The 18,557-nt window shown below is 36.9% G+C and overlaps 1 protein-coding gene across 4 annotated transcripts in view; it reads left to right on the top strand.

Annotated features, from left to right (window-relative positions):
• Positions 1–14,861, top strand: part of LOC105205591 — a 91,634-nt gene extending 76,773 nt beyond the window's left edge. For 3 of the 4 annotated variants that reach the window (XM_039456599.1, XM_039456597.1, XM_039456598.1), the window contains exon 2: positions 6,042–8,748. In XM_039456599.1, coding sequence (XP_039312533.1) covers positions 6,086–6,634 — 549 coding nt within the window. In that variant the 5' untranslated portion in view covers positions 6,042–6,085 and the 3' untranslated portion in view covers positions 6,635–8,748. Of the gene's footprint in view, positions 1–6,041; positions 8,749–14,306 lie in introns of those variants that run through there. The other variant, XM_011174990.3, reaches the window with a different exon arrangement.
• The last annotated feature ends 3,696 nt before the right edge of the window (positions 14,862–18,557 follow it).

Below are 18,557 nucleotides of genomic sequence, written 5' to 3'. Positions count from 1 at the left end.
ATGTATAAATTGTAAAAAAATACATGTCTTTATATAAAAAACAATATTTCTTCTTTATTTTATATAAACTTAAATTATAAATAAAACGAAAAACTTATTTGACAATTTATATTATAATTATTTTGTTATGCATTATTAATAATGCAATTTTAAAAAATTACAATATTTTAATTTTATATAAATAATGATTTTCAAAATTAACTTTTATTTTAACTTACGTTAATTTAATCTTAACGTAACGTTAACTAAGTTAATTTTTTATTTATATAACTTTTAACGTAACTAAATTAATTTTATGTGCCATCAACTTTAATTCAATTTAAAAATAAATTGTTAACTTATCCAATCCTGCTTATAAAATCTTTCTATATAAGACTGACAACGCATGTTGGAGTGTAACGCGCGTACTTCTTAACAATGTAGTTTAACAATAATAGTATGGAATCACTTAGCCTGAATAAAAATTTCTTTCTTCCATGGAGTAATCGATCCGTCATCCATGGAAGAAAGAGACTTTTATTCATAGACTTTAATAATTTTATACAACTGAAGAAAACTTGTTGAAACGTTAATATATTTCTTTCAAGGAAATTTTCTTTTCTTTTATTTAAATACGACCCAGTAATTACTCGCAAGTAACCGCAATTCCTTATTATATTACATACTTAAGATTATCTTTAGAAGATATTTCTTGGAAGTTTGTGCTGTATGAATAATTTTCTTAATTCGATACTGTGTTGAATATGCCTTCTATATCATATTTGAATTGTCTATTGTTAAGTAGTTATTTTTAAAAAATATTTAAAATTCAACCTTTTAATCTACAATTTATAAAATAAATAACAAATACAAAATAAGCAATTGTATCTTTGACTAGTAACAGATATTGAAAAAAGTAAAATAAAAATAATGGTAAAGGTAAAGTTTTGAAAAAGGTTTATTATAACGAAATTTTATATCAAACAATAATAATTTAATAACAAAATCACAAAAATAATAATTTGAATTAGTGCGATATTTTATTAAATTTTATATTTGTCAAACATTTTTAAAACAAAAGTGTTCCATTGTTTTTATATTATTGTAGTATGTTCAAATTTTCATATATTTTATATAGAATTTTACATAATGTAAAAAAAGTTAAAATATAACTATGAAAACATGAAAATCTCTTCTCTTTATGTATATCTTTAACGTATATTTTGTGCCAAAGGTATATTATAGGCGTTGTACCTTTGACCAGTATTCAATTTTTTTCTAATGTTAAAAAAAAAATTATAAATATAACAATTTAAATGTACTTAAAAAATATGTATTAAACTTGAAAAAATATTTTTAAATTGTTTCTATAGTTTTAGACACCAAAATAAAACTTGCACAATAAAAAATGTGCACAATTAAAATTGGTCAAAGGTACACCTTCCTCTACAAAAACAAAATAAATAAATAAAAGTGAGCTTAATCCTTATTCGTGCAGACAGAGTTGGCTTAACTAAAAAATACCTTTATAAAATTGATTTAAATATTTAGAATTTAGTAAATGCATTAATTTAAATACATAAAAACGTTAAAATATAGTTAGGAATCTGACGGATCCTAATGGACCCTTTTCGTTATAAATAGGTTGCCCGGATAAGGGTTAATTGTTATAGATTTTTAGAATAGATTTTAAAAGCTGAATGTCAAGGGTACGAAGGGGAGTCAATCCCGCACCATCGATGCGTAGCTGATTGCCCAAAGTAAAAAAGGCCAAGCGTGATCGGAAAATTTCTTTTAACTTGGGTCATTGTGTGTTAAATCGACGATACATAATCAATTTTTCCGCACAGAAGCTGAGAGTCAGTCTTTATATACATTCGTAAAATATGTCATTTGTAAAATAATGTTTGAATTTCACGCTTCCTTCCTCAATTCCTTTCTTCCCCTTTTTTCCTCATTTAAACCCTTTCACGCTGTCGACACAATAAAGGCAGTCGAAATGAAAGGGTTAAGCCAGCGTGACGAATTCCATCTCGTTAACAGTCTCGACCATCGACCGCCGATGTATAAATTGCAAAGTGCACACTCCTCTCTCTCTCTAATTACGCGCTCGCGGGGGCGTCCCTAACGAGCTAGCGAGCGAGCGACGTTGTCGCAATCGCATCCATAAAGTCACCCGGATTCCATCCCACAGCAAATCGAAATGCGCGATGCGCGCGCGTTCGCGTGCTAGGATCAACCACCTATCCGTTCGGTGTCTCATAAACTGTGCCAGGGAGGGAAAGTGCATGCCCTTGTAAGCCTCTCCTTCGTCCAACGCGCGGAAACTTTGTTTTACCTTTCGGATTGCATGACCTGCCTCCGCACGTGAATGTAGCGCAAGTCATCGCGATCTACTTACACATTTTAATTATTCACGCCTACCCTCGTGAGACCCGATAGTGGTCTTCACATTTTAACGATGATGGGAGGGGCAGACTCTCCGGCGAGTTTTCGGCCGAGGTGCCAGCAGGAATTACGGATATTGCTTGAACGGGGCGTTACTGAATTAATGCGCTAAGTAATATCCGCCAACCTTTTTTTAACGATTCACCCGCCTTGTCGTGTTACACCGACGAAACGTGAGGCCGATAAATACAAATGTGAATTTCGCGTGCTCGTGCCAATTCCCGTTACCGCATCGCTGGATCTGTCTCTGCGCCATTTCATGCTAGATGTAGATTATCGCGCGAGCGCACCCCGTCGTGCCGTATAACGCTTATCCGCGTAGTTTCCATTTTCGGTAGCGTTCGCTCGCGAAAACGGCGAAGGTGCGACGGAGGAATTGCATCGACGCGACGGCGGGCGCGGCGCCGACGTTCACCTCTCGCGTTGCCTCACACGACGACCTCGCCTGCATCGCGACGGCGAAAAATTACTTTGCAAGTACCAACGCGCGAGACGCGGTGTACTCGGAATAACGAGCGAGGTTCGAGGGCGAGGCTTCTGAAAAATTGAAACGCACTATGCAGAACGCGAGCAGAAGCTACGCCCGGCTTACGCGACGCGTAGTTTCTTATCCAGCGTTTTGCGGAGGCGCCGCCCGAGTAACTTCCGCGTGCGAGTAATACCGTGTCGCTTCCGGGCGACATCATTCCACGACGATCGTAAACTTTTCTTCCTTTCCTCGCGTGCATGTACTAAACGCCGGCTGCCTGCGTCGCGCGCAGAACGCGCACGTAGAGACGTAACGTGTCTATGTACCCAGAATGATAAACGCGACATTGTCATATTCACTTTGCGACGCCTCAATTTCTCTTTACGCGTCTCGTTATTAATGCGGTAAGCGTGATATAAAAAAGAAAAAAATGACGTTCTAATTTCAAACACAAAACAGCAATTTCGAGATTGGACACATCAAAATATTCATTTGCTATCGGTCGCAAAGAAAAGAGTCTTATTGCACTAATTCGAATTTTTATAAATTTTACCAGTATATATCTGTTAGAAAATGAACGAATCAGAATTTTTGTAGGAATGCCAGGCATGATTAATTCTTTTGTATTGAAAGTCAAACCAACATTTGTCAGGGACTAAAGAGCAAAGCTGGGTCGTCATACTAATATAAACAATCGCTAATAAACGAAAACATGAAAAATTAAAATTTAAATGTTTTTTTAAAATATATTAAAATTTCTTGACAATAATACTAAAATTTATTTAGAATGTGTACGTGGTATTGATTAGTTTTAACGTGCACACAATTGCATTGAGACAGACACAAGTTTTCGTGTTTCCCTGTTAATGTTCAAGTGTCATTACATTAATACATTTTGACATAAATAATTTCGAGAAATTATCAAGTTTCTGTTTATTAATTAATTTTTGCACAAATCTCCATTCTCATATTGCATATCTCACTTTGAATCTAAATGTGGAGCTTTACATTTATAATTAAGAGAGTGGAACCATTTTATTACAATATCTGTGAAAAATCTCATGATGCTGCGTTTTTATCCTATCTTTACTTTTTAATTACGAAAAATAGGACATTGCCGCGTCCATCTGTCGACTGTGTGTGTGTGTCGCGTATTGATATATAAAAAGGTTTTGCTAAAGTATCTATCTAAAAATTTAGTTAGACGCATATCTGAAAATAATTTTGTTAAGCCATTAAAATAATTATGTCGAACTCTCAAACTGTTGCTAAAATGTCAAAATGCGCAGCATTGCTCATCATGCTTGAACATCCATCACAATAATTTTAATGATCCAATAAATTTACTTCCAGATCCGTATCTAGCTAAATATTTAGATGCTTCAACAAAATCGTTCTTTCCGTCGTTTGTGCAAGTTTTATAGATCCAACCGGAAAATGCTAATCAAAATTCTTCAAGTCTATCAAACGTCAAGTCCAATCGTGTTAGTCAGAAATTCTGTTTGCTCTCATCATATGCATTTCATTATACTACCTTGTTGGTGTACTCAAAATAGTTTCCTCGGCATATATTCGTGTACAAGACAGTACAAAGGACGACAGGTAAAATGGAATGTATAAAGAGAAATTTACATGAATCTTCCAATGTTTTATTCCTAATTAATTTGTAATTATCTTGGCTTACGTTCCACCAAACTACAGAGTAAGAAAACTAGTTCTTCACAGTGTGGTAACATATTGAATTAATTGTGTGCGTGTATGTGTGTGTGTGTATATGTCCTTATAGATCATCGCAGTAGCGAACCTAACGAGGCCTGGCCTAATAGAGGCAGTTCTGTCTTTATGGTCGCTCCTTAACGTCAGTCGTAAGCTTGTTTGTACAATCGTTCGCTTTATATACTTAGTGATCGCTTAATTGTACTAATGCGGTTTTTATACGATCGTGCTCCGTCGAAATTACCTTGCTAATGGTGTCGTTTCGCGACCCAATATCCAATTTTCGCGATCGTTGAAAGAAGAAAATTTTCCTTGTATAAAAAATGTCCGCGGTGTTAATGATTCGCTCAAATTAGCGCAAGTAGCCGAGTATAGAATTGAGTCGACGCGACCGGGGGAGGTGGGCGACTCGTTGTTTCGAACTCGTAACAATGTTTCGGAAAGTGCGAATTTTGTCGTTAAGCCAGAGCTTGGCGGAAAAGTTTAAGTAAGCAACTTTACTTTGCAATTTCTCGGATAACCGGCGGTAGTTATCTTCCAATGAAAACTGTATGCGGGAGCCACAAACTTTTTCCCAACGTAAAACTTTTATCAAAGCGAGATCCATCCAATATTAATTGTACATTGATTTTATTTATCTCGCTTCTTTAATTCATGCTCGACTGGCAGCGAGCATCGTAAATGAATAATTCCCGGTACCATTTACGTCTGCATCTCGCTTTCCGCCAAGCGGAAGGACGTTTCAAATGGATCACCCTCTATATATTAACGTATGCACGTAGGTGACGGGGCTCGTCAGCGACCTAACCGGTCGACGATGCTCTGGCTTGGTAATCTTGCGGTCAGCCGCGGCCGGCGTATCTCGCACCGGAAATCTCGAAAGGCCACAAACCGAGCCGAGCACGACCGCGTCTGCGGTCGATACTATCGAAGCACTTTCGCAGGGTGATACTCGAAATTTGCCATGACTACCGTTCGACGGCGGCCCGGAAGCCGATATTCGCGTAGATCTCTCCAACTCTCGTACCTCTCCGCCGGCGTATATATACGCTCTCCTGTCCTTCGAATTTCCAATTTTGCAGTTTGAAAGTGGAGCGAACGATGAGGCGAGAGTGGCTCAAATAGAGATTTATAAAACTCTAGACGCAATCTTACAGCTTTAGTGAGTAAAAATTTCCCTTCTCTTTTTCCTTTCCCCTCTATTTTCTTTATATTTCAACTAAATCAAATCGAGTTAAAAAAAAAAAAATGATTAAAGTTTCGTGGAGTAGATCGCGGTTCGTTCGGATTAGCATGAAATTTTTGTATTCATCGTGACGTCTACCTCGAGATACACAAGTCCCCTTGTTCGCATGAGCGACGTTTCATCACGACGCGGATTTGTGTGGAAAGCATCTTGTCTCTAATGACTTTTTTATTCTCGTTCCAGGGGATGGCAACGTAACGTAGCATCAGACTACTAGCCGGCACGAGATGAACACGAACGGCAACGCGGTCGGGCAGGAAAGTGGTGCCGGTACCGATTATGGAAGTAATGAGGAGACGGCGGCTCTGCTGGGCAGGCCGCCGCCACCGCCGGTCGTGGTGGCCGCGGCGTCTCAGGGCAAGCCGGTGCTCACGCGACAGGATCGGGCGACCTTCCTGGTCGCCTCACCGCAACTGTCCGTGTCCGGACTCGGCGGCTCCGAGGAGAGCGGCACCAATGAGGACCCGGCTACCAGATCGGTACCGGACATCGAGCTTCACTGCCGGCTGGACGGCGAGCCGCAGCACTGCCGCAGCTTCAGCAGCAACAGCAGCAACAGCCGCAGCAGCAACAGCAGCCGCAGCCGCAGCCGCAGCTCCAGCAGCCGCAGGTGCAGCAGTCGCAGTTGCAGGCGCAGCCGACATCCTACCGGTCGTCCAGGCAGTCGCATCAATACAGATGCAGGTGCGACCGAAGGGATTCCCTTGCGCCCACCTCGGCCCTTCACTTGGCCCGCAGCGTCTCCAGGTAAATTTTTTGTGAGAAAAAGGGAATAACAACGGTACAACTGTGTGTTTGTGTGTATATGAGAAACTCGGCGTGCGATAGAGAAGGAGAAGAATATGAAAGTTCAAGAAAAGCGAGATGGAACTGAATGTTCGAGTCCTACGTTTCTTACTTTTTGAACGAAAAATTGTAGTATAGTATTCCGCGCGTTTAGTTTTCCGTTACGCGATACCACGATGGCCTTCACTGCTAAAAAGAACATTCGATACGACCTCACTTTTTCTTACTTAATAATAACAGATGATATAGATACGCTGAAATAGTCGTTTCATGTGTCCGATCATCAATATGTTAGTGACATTTATTTTTCATGAGCCGACCGCTGTACCATACGGTTTCGTAATACGCATACGTGGAAAAAGTACAGCAATTTATTCAGCCAGAAATGTGAAACGAACGCAAAAGAGCCGTTTCACATATCTGCGTGGTTAATATTAAAAATAGGTAAATGTCAGATTAATAGTAGAGAGTTTATTGTTGCAAACAGTTACGTTTATACTTTTCAAGGAACCGCTAAATTTAGCGTTTAAACTTTAAACGACAAAACGAAACGCTGAGCATGAAACACGCAAATGAAAAACACCATGATCAAACAATTATTTTAAATGAATGACGATAATGGCTCGTTCGTAAGCGTATCGCCGCGTATGCTAAAAGTGGACTGTTTCATTGCCCAGCGTTATTTACATTTGCATTTGCATGACAGGCTTTAATCTATGAGAATTTAACGCGTGTCGAAAGAAGTGAACGACAGTCGTATGCGGCTTTAAACACGCATAGAAAGTTTCGACTCGTATAATTGGTAAAGTTTAACTACACCGCGAGCATTAGTCCGCCGTGCCGACGTTGCAAACTTGAGTTTGTACGTAACAGAATCGGGGGCAGATAGTTCCAGACGGTGCCAGACGATAGGAGAACGCGCACGAAACAAGAATTCGTTTTCCACGTTTCCGATATTGCTTATGATTTCGTTATGCCATCTTCGTATTATTTATTCATCGGGCCACCGGCACGCTACTCCCGATATACCACTGGGACGATGATACCCCAGGTGTGTCACATGCATAGAAGATTCCCGATATTCATTGTACGTCCAATCGTGAATATATTCAAATAATGCAATTCTAAAATTGCATGAAAATCTCACCTTTCGCGTCAAGAAGAGACAAAGAGAGAGACTCCACGGAACGCGTGATCTTGATTCCCGAGTCAAAATTTACTTTCGCCTTAAATTACACTTTTTGCATCCCACTTTGATACTTTAAATACTCAAATAGATCCCTTTTGATGCTATATTTAATCTGTTGATTGTAATAAAGCCTGTAGAGGGTTCTAAAAGGTTTTATCAAAAACCTCTTTTTAAACTCAAAGTCGAAAATTTCCGATAACCATTTTATACCGCAAAAGTAGCAGTTCCAAAAGTCTAAAGTAAAAGTGGAATTTTGCGCAACTCGGGTTCTTTCGTTAATCCCTCTCTACTTTTGCGGGAGTTGTGCAGTTGGGGCGTAGCCTTTTCTCAAATCAATTTACACGGCACAAAATATTCCAGCAATGTAGCAGCAATATTGCTGAAGTGTCATGAAGCTGCATGGGGAAAGAAACCTTGGATTTATAGGAGCGTGGATTTTTATCTAGGCCGCGAGAACTAGAGGAGGATCTACGTATTTGCGAAACGGATGCGAATCCGGCCACTTTTATCCAAGTGCGCCCGGCAATTCGCCGGGAATCGTCGTCCTCTCCCAGGAAATGCGTCGCTCTCGGAAAAATGCAACGCCTTTGTTTCCTTGAACGAGGATCGTCCAGGCAGAAGAGGCCTCTTCCTCCCTTCACCTGGTCCGGGGAATTCCTGACGCTCGCCGCCGTCGCGAGTTTCTAGGACGGTCTCGTTCGCCGGGTCAAAAGTTGAGCCGCGGAATTTTATGTCACCCCGTAACCCCTTCGGAGACCAGGAAACGCACCACCGGGGATTGCGCGGGCGGAGCGCCTATAAAAAAATGGCATTGCCAGGGAGTCCCGACGTGAAAATCGCCGTCGTTGACCTTTCTCGAATCTTTTCATTTTACGTTGACCTTTCCAGCACACCGCGCTCGTAGCTGTTAGCCGACTAGTTGTTAGCCGACTAGTTAAATTTATCATGCACTAAGTTTCTCATTTAAATTTTTTATCAGACGTCGAATTAAAAACGCAACTCGTGCATTATAAAGGCGACGTGCAGAACGATAAATAGATTAAATTAGTCATGCTTTTTGATACGAGAATCTCGAAATCTCGTCTTTCGGAAATATTATCTTAAACGAGAATCTTGAAATTTTTCGTTTAAGATAATATTTTAAGAGAAATTATTATTTATTATTTGTTTCTTCTCGTCTCGTTATTTCTCTTTACATTCGTGTTAGTCATAAATAATACGCTGTCTCTTTATAAAAGAACCAATGAGATGAGAAAGTCGATAGTCTCAAACATTGTGACATAAAATTGGAGAATCTCGAGAAGCGGGAATCTTCAATTCGTCGATCTCGAGACGAGAAAATTTTTTCAATCATTTGTTTTAGCCTCGAAGGATAAATCTCGGTAACGGTATTTTCTCGCCTCGCTCGAATGCATCTCCAGTTTAAATTAAATTAAAAATCAATTTAAGCATCGACAGCTGTATTTTTACATAAGATCGACGAGATTGCGATTTAACAAGAAAAATCAGACGCAAAAATAGCGATACTTAGATTAATTCCAAGTTTAATTTGTAGATACCTATTTAAGGTTCACGTCGCAAGAAGTTTAATGAAGAGAATTGAAGATTCGCTCCGAAAGATTTTGTATCACAGTGCACAAGACACGTAATTTTACAAGCAAGATTACGATGTCCGAGGTCGGACATCGTGTTCTGGCTGTTGCAGCATTGACGTTCGATATCATATTTATTTATCGGTAGAGTTATCGAGAGTCATGAATAAAAGATCCATTGTTATCCTAAGAAGCCATTGTTATCCTAAGAATTTAGTGACCGGTGGACTTCAGTTTTCGCCGAAGGTCGAAGTGCACGACAGTTAATAATATTTCCATACGACAAGCCCGCTACCTGTCTCATAAGCCGCGGGCTCTTGCCTTAAGGCGCCTTCAAACTAAGAGCTGTGCCGAATGTATCTCACCGGCGAAAATCGAATTAGGCATCCAACCACGGTTTGCCGGAATTTCGCGCGATTTCATCAGTAATCTCTTGTTTACAGTTACACCATGTATTTGGAATGCTCTAGAATACCGCATTCTACCTCCCTTGTGCTTCCTTCTACATTTTCGAATTGATATCCATCTAAAATATAAGGGAAAGTCGCTGGATGCGTATTGGTCTTCGGCAAAATACCTATTCAATATTTTACATTTTTACTTCGTATAAGTATATACATTTAATGACAAAAATAAAAAGTAAATAAGAAATAAATAATGTAAGCAAAAATTGAACATGTTTCATTTCATTTTATGCATGTTATCAGCATTTTTGAAAATCAGGATCATTTAATTTTCATTAAATAAATTTTTCATCAACTTATATTATAGCTGATAATAATTTAACGTAACTATGAAATTTTATTTTGAATTCTAATATTTTCATGAAAGAAGTCTTGATATAGAATATTTTACATTCACTGTATATAGATGTATATAATTATTATTAAAAAAATAAAATTAATATTTTTATAAATTCTGCCAAGTTTCCTAATTCCTATTACTATAAATTTTAATATAAAAAATATGATACTAATGTAAGATTGAGAAAGAGATAAGTGGTAACGGATAATAAGTAAAACTAGTAATTGCTATGATTAAAAATATGTCAATTACAAAAATAAATTCAAATCAGTTTTATTTCAGTGTTCTTATATTTTCATTATCAAAATATATTAATTATTGAATATTTTTTGCTTTTTCAATAAATTATTAATAAAATAAATATTACTTAATTATTCTTTCTATTATTTTTAATTATTTTAATTCATAAATTCAATATTTTTGAAGACGATACGATATAAAAGATTACAGGTGCGCTTTAAACAATCAGTTTTCTAAATTGCACCCTTCGCAGCGAAAGTTTATAACAAATTAATCTTTATTACAGAAAAATTTAGCACGTAATAATAGCTAAGTGAAACATCGAGCCACAATTTCGAACTTGTTTATTGCATCTAAAACAGCACTAAATGCGAAATAGAATAAAAAATAACTAAAGTGGTATGCATTTGGCAACTCTCCCCTAATAGAAAATAAGTTATATAATATTAAAGATGTTTAGTACTTATTTTTTAACTATTAGGAATTTAACAAAAATTTTATAAGTTTTCATATATGTTCAGAAATTTATTAAATATTATAATATAATTCAAATTCGATTCATTGAAGCAATAAAAAATTATAAAGATTTTTAATTTGTAACGAATTTACCTATAACTTTATGCAAAACATGTGATCGTGTTATTTCCAGTGACTAAAATAGATAGAAAAAACTGATAGAAATTAATTAAAAATTTGAAAAAATATAGTTCATATAAGAAATATCTGATTAAATAATTTTAAATAAATATAATTAATTACAAATGCAACTTTTATTAAGATAAAAGTTAATTAAAATTAACTAACGCTTTGTCAACAATTTGCTACACTTTATAAAAAATTCAACTGTATTTTTAATTCGGAAAAGTTTCCGTTAATTTGTACCTTGCTTATAATTTGAGAACCTAATCTAAAATCTAAGGTGCCTTGGTATATTGAAATAATTATTATTCCTCACATATGTGCAGAAAGAGACCTTTGAGGCACCAATTGCACACTACCAGTTTAGTGGCGAAACAGTTCTCAGAGAAATTAGTCCACGGACGAGTGGGCCATGTGCAATATCGGATCACGTATTTGAGACTATCAGTTTAACTTTATAGTCCACGCCAGCCGTGAAGCTATACCGACCGTACAATTTTCAGACACTATAAACGACACAAGAGCAGCCATCACGACGGTATTATATTTCAGAATCAGGTTCTTCTCTCGCTTTTTTCCCTATTTAATATTCTTTTATCATGTCAACGCAATATTAATCATGCCAAGTTAAATATTAACTTACGCGCTCAATATTAATGTACGATGCCAAAATAAAAGTTAAGAAAGCTTCAGGAAATGAGAAGTGCGATATTAAAGTTTATTATGAAAGTTAATTTCATTTTTCATCTACCGGCAAACGGAGATAAAAAATAATCAGAAATTAATGGAATTTTTTAACAGTGAAAAGCAGTCAATGACGTTAACATTGACTCTTTGAGAAAAGAGAGATAAAATCACCCGTGATAAACTTTTTCTCCTTCTATGAAAAAAAAAGAAGGAAATTCTTTTCCTTAAAAGGTACCTTTGAATATCGCCTGTTTCTCCCTCTATCGTAATTTGAAATGCGATTAACAGCACTTCGTCGATTGCCAGCGGAGTTCTTTCTCCCGAAAATGTGACTAAATCGGATTATTGATCATCGATCCTCAAAGAGTTAAGCGTCTCGGTAAACGAGTCAGGCAATAATCCCAAACTAACTTAAAGTGCTCGCTTGGAATTTTACGGAGAGGGAAAAATCGGATTTTAAAGCCGTCGAGATCTCATGCGCGCAAACCTCGTGTAGAAACGTTGGCAAGATTCTAATAAGGGTCCGATTAGCTAGCCTGAATATAAATCAAGGTCTCGTGTAGTATATGCCAAATCGTTTGGAAGGCCTTTATATGGAGAGAAAATTAAAAGAATCAGATTTCCGTTGCTTTTCACTTTAACCAATCATAGATAAACTTTATTGTGAAATAAGATTTAAATAAAAGGTTCTTGTTATGGCCTACAAAGTAAGCATAATTAGAACTTATCTTTCTTAATCATTCATAAATTCTTTTCTGGTTCTTATAAATTAACCTTAATGAGTAAATATTTATGCAGTTAAAACTTTCTTGAATTTTAATGAGTATCTCATTAGATAAGAATAAGGAAACTTTTCTTATGGCATCCCTAATGAGTAATTATCGAGATCTCGTATATATAGGGTAATTGTTAATGAATGTCCCCACTTTTTACTATAAGAGCCTGATTTACCGACGGATATGTATTTCTAACATATTATTATATTAGAAATTACAAATGCGTGCTCCTGTGATAAAAAGTGGGGACATTCATTAATAATCACCCTGTATAGTACACTTATATAAGACCATCCTTAACCCTTAAACTGTAACGCTCGAAAAAAAAACACGCTATTGTTAAACAGCAACTTGACTATCATGTTTCCCCTAATTTTATAAGTTCCTTATAGTTAAAAATATATTTTTTCAATTATTCTAAACACGTGTAAATAAAGGAGGCAAAGAAAAATAATTTATTGTGAGGATTAGCAAAAAGAAAGAGATTTAAAATTTGTAAAACTTTACCCGCCATACTTCGGAAACGATTCAAAATTATGAAAAACCACAAAATACGTTATTTGATTATTTCAAAGAGCTTGTTATTAAAGGGGTTGTAGAGATTGCTCCTCTCAAGAGGCGCTTTTGAGGGATCCCACTATTTCAATCCTCCATCCCTTATATCAAACCGCTGTTACTTGTCGTTATTTTGACATCAAAATGGCATCAAACACACAGGAGCATATAAGAAAAGAAAAGTTTTAGTACAAAGCGAAGGTTGATTCGTTATTTAGGGTCAAAGTTCGAAAAAGACCAATTTAAAAAAAAAATCGTTACTCCCTTCAAAAAATTTTTAAAACTCTAAAAAATCCTGAGAAAGTTGAACCATAATTTTCCCGACATTAAAGTATAACATCACACCAGTAAATAAGAGTTAAAATATATGTAAATGAGACGTAGATGAAGAAATACGTACGTGTCCAGTATTTCTTGAAAAAATAACGTAAATAGTAAACCCCGGTCCGTGAAATCGTTACAAATTTTCAACCATTTCACATTACACGTTCCGAGCGAATGATAATGAGACCACTGCAGTGGTTGGTGAGGTCAGGTGGCATACAAAGGTACTACGAGTTTATTCTCTAAATCGGAATCAGTGTATTATTCACAGAAAGACAGTTAACAGTTTGATTTGAGTGGTATACCTGTAACTATATCAATCAGTGGTATGTACACTGCTTTTCAGTAGCTTATAATACGATTCCAATCAGTGAGATTAGGGATGATGCACTGATTCTAATTACTGAGAGTAGCCCTCTCCTAAGCGGAATCACTGAAAGACAGTAAATAATTATGGATTAATCACAGTTATAAGTATAACTCTGTAAATCAGTAAGATCTCACTGATTTAAATTTAAAGAGTAGAGCGCTTCTTCTTTTATAAAATAATACTGTTAGAAAATTGAAAAACCTATTAGGAACTATTGAATGCGAATAGTTTTTCAATAGTTTCCAATAGTTTCTTCGACGGCCCAATAGTATTTTTTCATAAGAGTTGTGGCTGTCAAGGGACTTATTGACAAGTACAGTTTCAGTAGAGCGGTCCATAAAACCGGCATTACAGTTTAAAGGTTAATAAATTTCTAGACGGGATTTATGTATGTGTGTGTGTGTGTGTGTGTGTGCGTGTGCGCGTGCGTGTGTGTGTTTATGTGTGTAAGTGCAAAGTCGCATGTAATGTTTTCTGTTTCCAAAGAGAGAGCGTGAAGAGCGGCCACCACTGCTGCCCGTGTCAGGCGCCGCCGCCGCCGGTGTTGGTCACTACGTCGCCCAACGCCCGCATTATACGGCAGAGCTCGCAGCCGGAAGCGTCCGCGTGTTGTTGCTCCGGCTGTTGCTGCCCGCTGCACACCAGCGCGGCGCCGAGCGCCGCCTCGCTGCGGCAGCTCCGCGAGCCTGGTGACGGGATCGCCGGCATCGCCGCGGACTCGCTGCGGATCAATGGCGGCATACGACAGTTCCGGCAGGTAAGCCGCGACCTCCAACCGCCTCGTCGTCTCTCTCGCGAACCTAACGCACAAGCCAGCCGCCCGTGATGCAAGAATACCGTAACGACGACACGCCTATTACAGAGTCGAGTCCGGAAAAAGGCACGCCGTGTTCGATCTCCTCGAGAATTAAAGAGGGAATAAATGAATTAGTTCTACGTATAGTCGTGGCTGCTTTCCAGCCAATAGATCTCTTTGAACAAGTTGATTATCCAAATCGCATTAAACTATAAATTTTACAAAGGGATGAAAAAATGTTAGATAAAAAAAAAATAGAATCAGTTTTATATTCCAGATTACTTTTTGCGAAGATTTCAGGTAGATTTAGATAAAAGCTGATTAAGCATGAAATAATTAAATTGTGTGAATTATACGGATAAATTAAACATGGAATATTATATTTACAATAAACTAGAAAATCATCTAATCACTTTAATTGATAATAATCTATCAATAAAGAATTTTGTTACGTAATATAAATATATTATTTTTGGCTAGCATTCTTGTGTAAATAATGTAATAGCGTAAACGATTGAGTAATAGCATAATTATGCGAATTATCAAGGCGGAAACGCAAGGCAAAGTTACATATTGAACTGAGTATGTAACAGATCCCTCGAGGTTTGAAATTCGCGTTTGAATTCGAAGCACATGTCTAATTTAACATGTCGCCATTATGCGCAGCGTGTTTCAGCTTGGTATTCTTACATCGTCGGACGGTGTCACCTGTGCCCAGCACAGCACCGCCAAAACTTCCCATTTTCCATTTGTCCACCTCTTTTCTCTCTCTGTTTCTCTTCTCCACGTGTACGTCGTTTGTTTTCACTTCCTCTGTTGAGTTGGTTAGTTCCGGGGTGAGGGAGGAGGAGAAAGGGTTGCATTTAATTGGCAAACGGTTTTGTTGAATGAGAGCCGGAGCAAACCGCAAGGGAGTATCTCATTGTTGTCCGGTTGTATTCCTAGACGTAAACTAGAAATGACATCCAAGGTAAAGACTATCCTAACAATCTGCTCTTAGTTCTCTATCTTTTTATATTTTTTTTTTACCACTGTCTTTCATCTCGAAGGGTTTCGATTTTTTTTGGATTTCTATTGGCTTACCTTTGTTAGTGCCAATAGGAAAATATAATTAATTCTTTGGGCTCCAACGGGTCACGTATGTCCCGTCAAGTACTTCAAGGTACCGCGTATGGCATACAATTCTCGTTTTACGTCAATGAGTAGAAATTGTCCAAAATAGTTATCAAAGGAAAAACAATTGGATCCCAAAAAGTTAAAAGAAAATATCCAAAGATTTTCGACCTCTGGAGAACCCATAATGACGACGTTAAAAGTACTCATGATGATAAAAGTTACAATTAGGTATCATGATTTTTGTTGGAAAATAATTATTCCTACATGACAACGCTCTCAGTTTCTCTTTCTCCTCCTTTCTCGCTCCGACAGCTTATCCTCCGTCGCTCTTCGTGATTCTCTCCACGCATGCATTTCCTCTGCGTGTTCTCGTCTCCTCTAGTGTGTCATTGTTTTACTGTCAAGTTGCTCAACTCCTTTATTGGTGTTTCCACACTCGTTACGCGTTTCTATTCGAACGTCATGACTGTGTTCGTGGTGTCGTTTATATGTCGAATGTGTCTTGTAACATTTCGCTTCTCTTTTATCGTTCGTTTGAATTCATCCCGATCTCCTCCGGGGGACAGATCTCTTTTCCTCTTCGTTCTTCAGCGCGTCACCATCCCCTCTTTTTCACCTCTCTCCCGTCGTTGGGATTTTACCGGCGTAGGCCCGGCGGAATCGTAAAAGCGCGACGCGCCGACGAAGGATACTGTCAAAGCAGGTTTTGTGGGATCGAAGTACAATATATGAGCTTTACGAGATAGTGAATTTGCGTCGCTTCCGTCATAAAAAAAGACCCGTGACGGCTGTTTCCATTCTGATCTCGTCGTTATCCGTTGAAGGCTTGGTCATTTGTCACGGCATGGGACAAGAGTTGTTTGTTGAGGTTTCATGAGCCTCTTTCGTTTCGGTTCATTAGGCTGCTTTTTATAACTTTTCACGTGTTATTGCGGTTATACTGCCTCGTACTAGACTTGGGTCCTCATTCAAACATTTATATGTATGCGCAAAGTTGTTAAAATTCACTGATCGCTAGAGTTTGCTTGGAAACAGTAATTCGTACATTTGATAATTCAACGATTCGATAAATTAAAGCTTTTCTAAGGATTTGCTAATTTTTTTTTTAAATTATAGCATCCATAATACAATATTCGAAAAAATATGTAATGTATGTGTATATGTAATATATATATGTGACTCTCACGAGCACACGAATAAAAAGAAGCAAGAATTCGAAAAGCAAGAGATTCGAGGATCAAGGATTTTGTGAATTGGAGAGTGGGCTGCAGATCTAAAATTCAAAAATAGATTTTTGTATTCATAGCTTTCGATATACAGTAAACGCGACGAGTTAATTATTTGCCACCGGAGATACGAGTCTGCAAAGAAACCCTTATCGATGAAACTCGCCTTCCGCCATCTGGCGGAGGGTGGAAAGAGCCGAGTGGAGAACCACCCTTAAACGGTAGCTAGAGAATACCGGCGGAGAACATAACTGTCGTTTTGCTCGACGTTCGATACACGTTGCCTGCCGGATTTTTTGTCCCGCTGTAGAATGCTGACGTGATACAGATGGCAGTCGTGGTAAAAACAATTCTCTTGAAGGGATTACGGAGTTTGATTCGCGGTACTGTAATCCTTTTTCGGACACACTACGTACACATCGCAAAATTTATTCTTAATTTATTTTTAATTATGATGAAAGGATATTTAATATAGCGAGCTTGCAATTATTAATTTTCTATTAGCGAGTCTTTTCAACGAAAATATCTAGCAAATTTTGAAGAGAGATAAAATATTTCTTGTTACGTTTTCGAAAAAAATAATAAATGTTTTTCTTCCAATATAACATTTTCGATTATTCTAAATATTGCATTGCTAAAATCAAAAATTATATCAACAAAATGAAATAATATCATATCTTGTGTTTTCAACCAGCTTTTTATCATTTTTATAATTTCGTGGTTAACAGTTTGATATCTATTTGCGGCTTCAAATTTCTCTTATGTTACAAAAATGTTGAATTATTTTTCTTTCATTTTTCTTTTTTTTTTAAGAAAAGATTCACGCACAAGAGAACAAAACTGTCCCTCACCGATTTCGATGAGCTTTTGATATTGTAGTATGAGTAACATTAAAAAAATGTTACTCATATTTTATTTACTTGTCTAGGGATTGAAACACCTCCTCAAAAATAATGGACTTTTTAAAAATTTGATTTTTTCAAGAAAATAAATACACCGTTATATAAAGTATAAATAATTATAAAACTTTTATATAAAACATTTTTTCATATATGTATCTCATAATTTCAAAGACATTCGCTGAAAACGAAAAAAATTCGTTATTGTAAGGGACAGTTGCGACTGTTTCCTTGTCAGTAAAGTTAAAACAACCCAGCAAACACAAAGTTATAGTTGTATAAGTGTTAGTTCTAATTTCTCAGTCAATAATGTTGACCTAACCTAACTGTTATATAACACACTCGTTATGTAACAATTACGTTGTTGAGTGGAAAATTAACATTTATATAACTATAATTTTGTGTTTGCTGGGACGTTTGTACTCGTTTAAGTTTATTTTTTTCAACTATTTGATTTACTTACTTTTTAACCAATTATTTTCGATGCCTAGCATAAAACGGGCCTATTTTTGTTATTTATTATTTAATCGTATATTATTTGAATTTTTTAAAAAGATGAAGCTTTCTTTTAACATTTTTTAAATAATTATTATTTTGATTTCCGAATTTTAATATTTTTGAAATTGTTTCAATTATTACAAAAAGTCGAATCATCTCATATCTAGCATCAACCATCTTTAAATCAATCATCAGGTCTGAC

Source organism: Solenopsis invicta, chromosome 13, assembly GCF_016802725.1.
Source record: "Solenopsis invicta isolate M01_SB chromosome 13, UNIL_Sinv_3.0, whole genome shotgun sequence".
Taxonomy (NCBI): Eukaryota; Metazoa; Arthropoda; class Insecta; order Hymenoptera; family Formicidae; genus Solenopsis; species Solenopsis invicta.
This window is presented reverse-complemented; position numbering and strand designations above follow the sequence as displayed.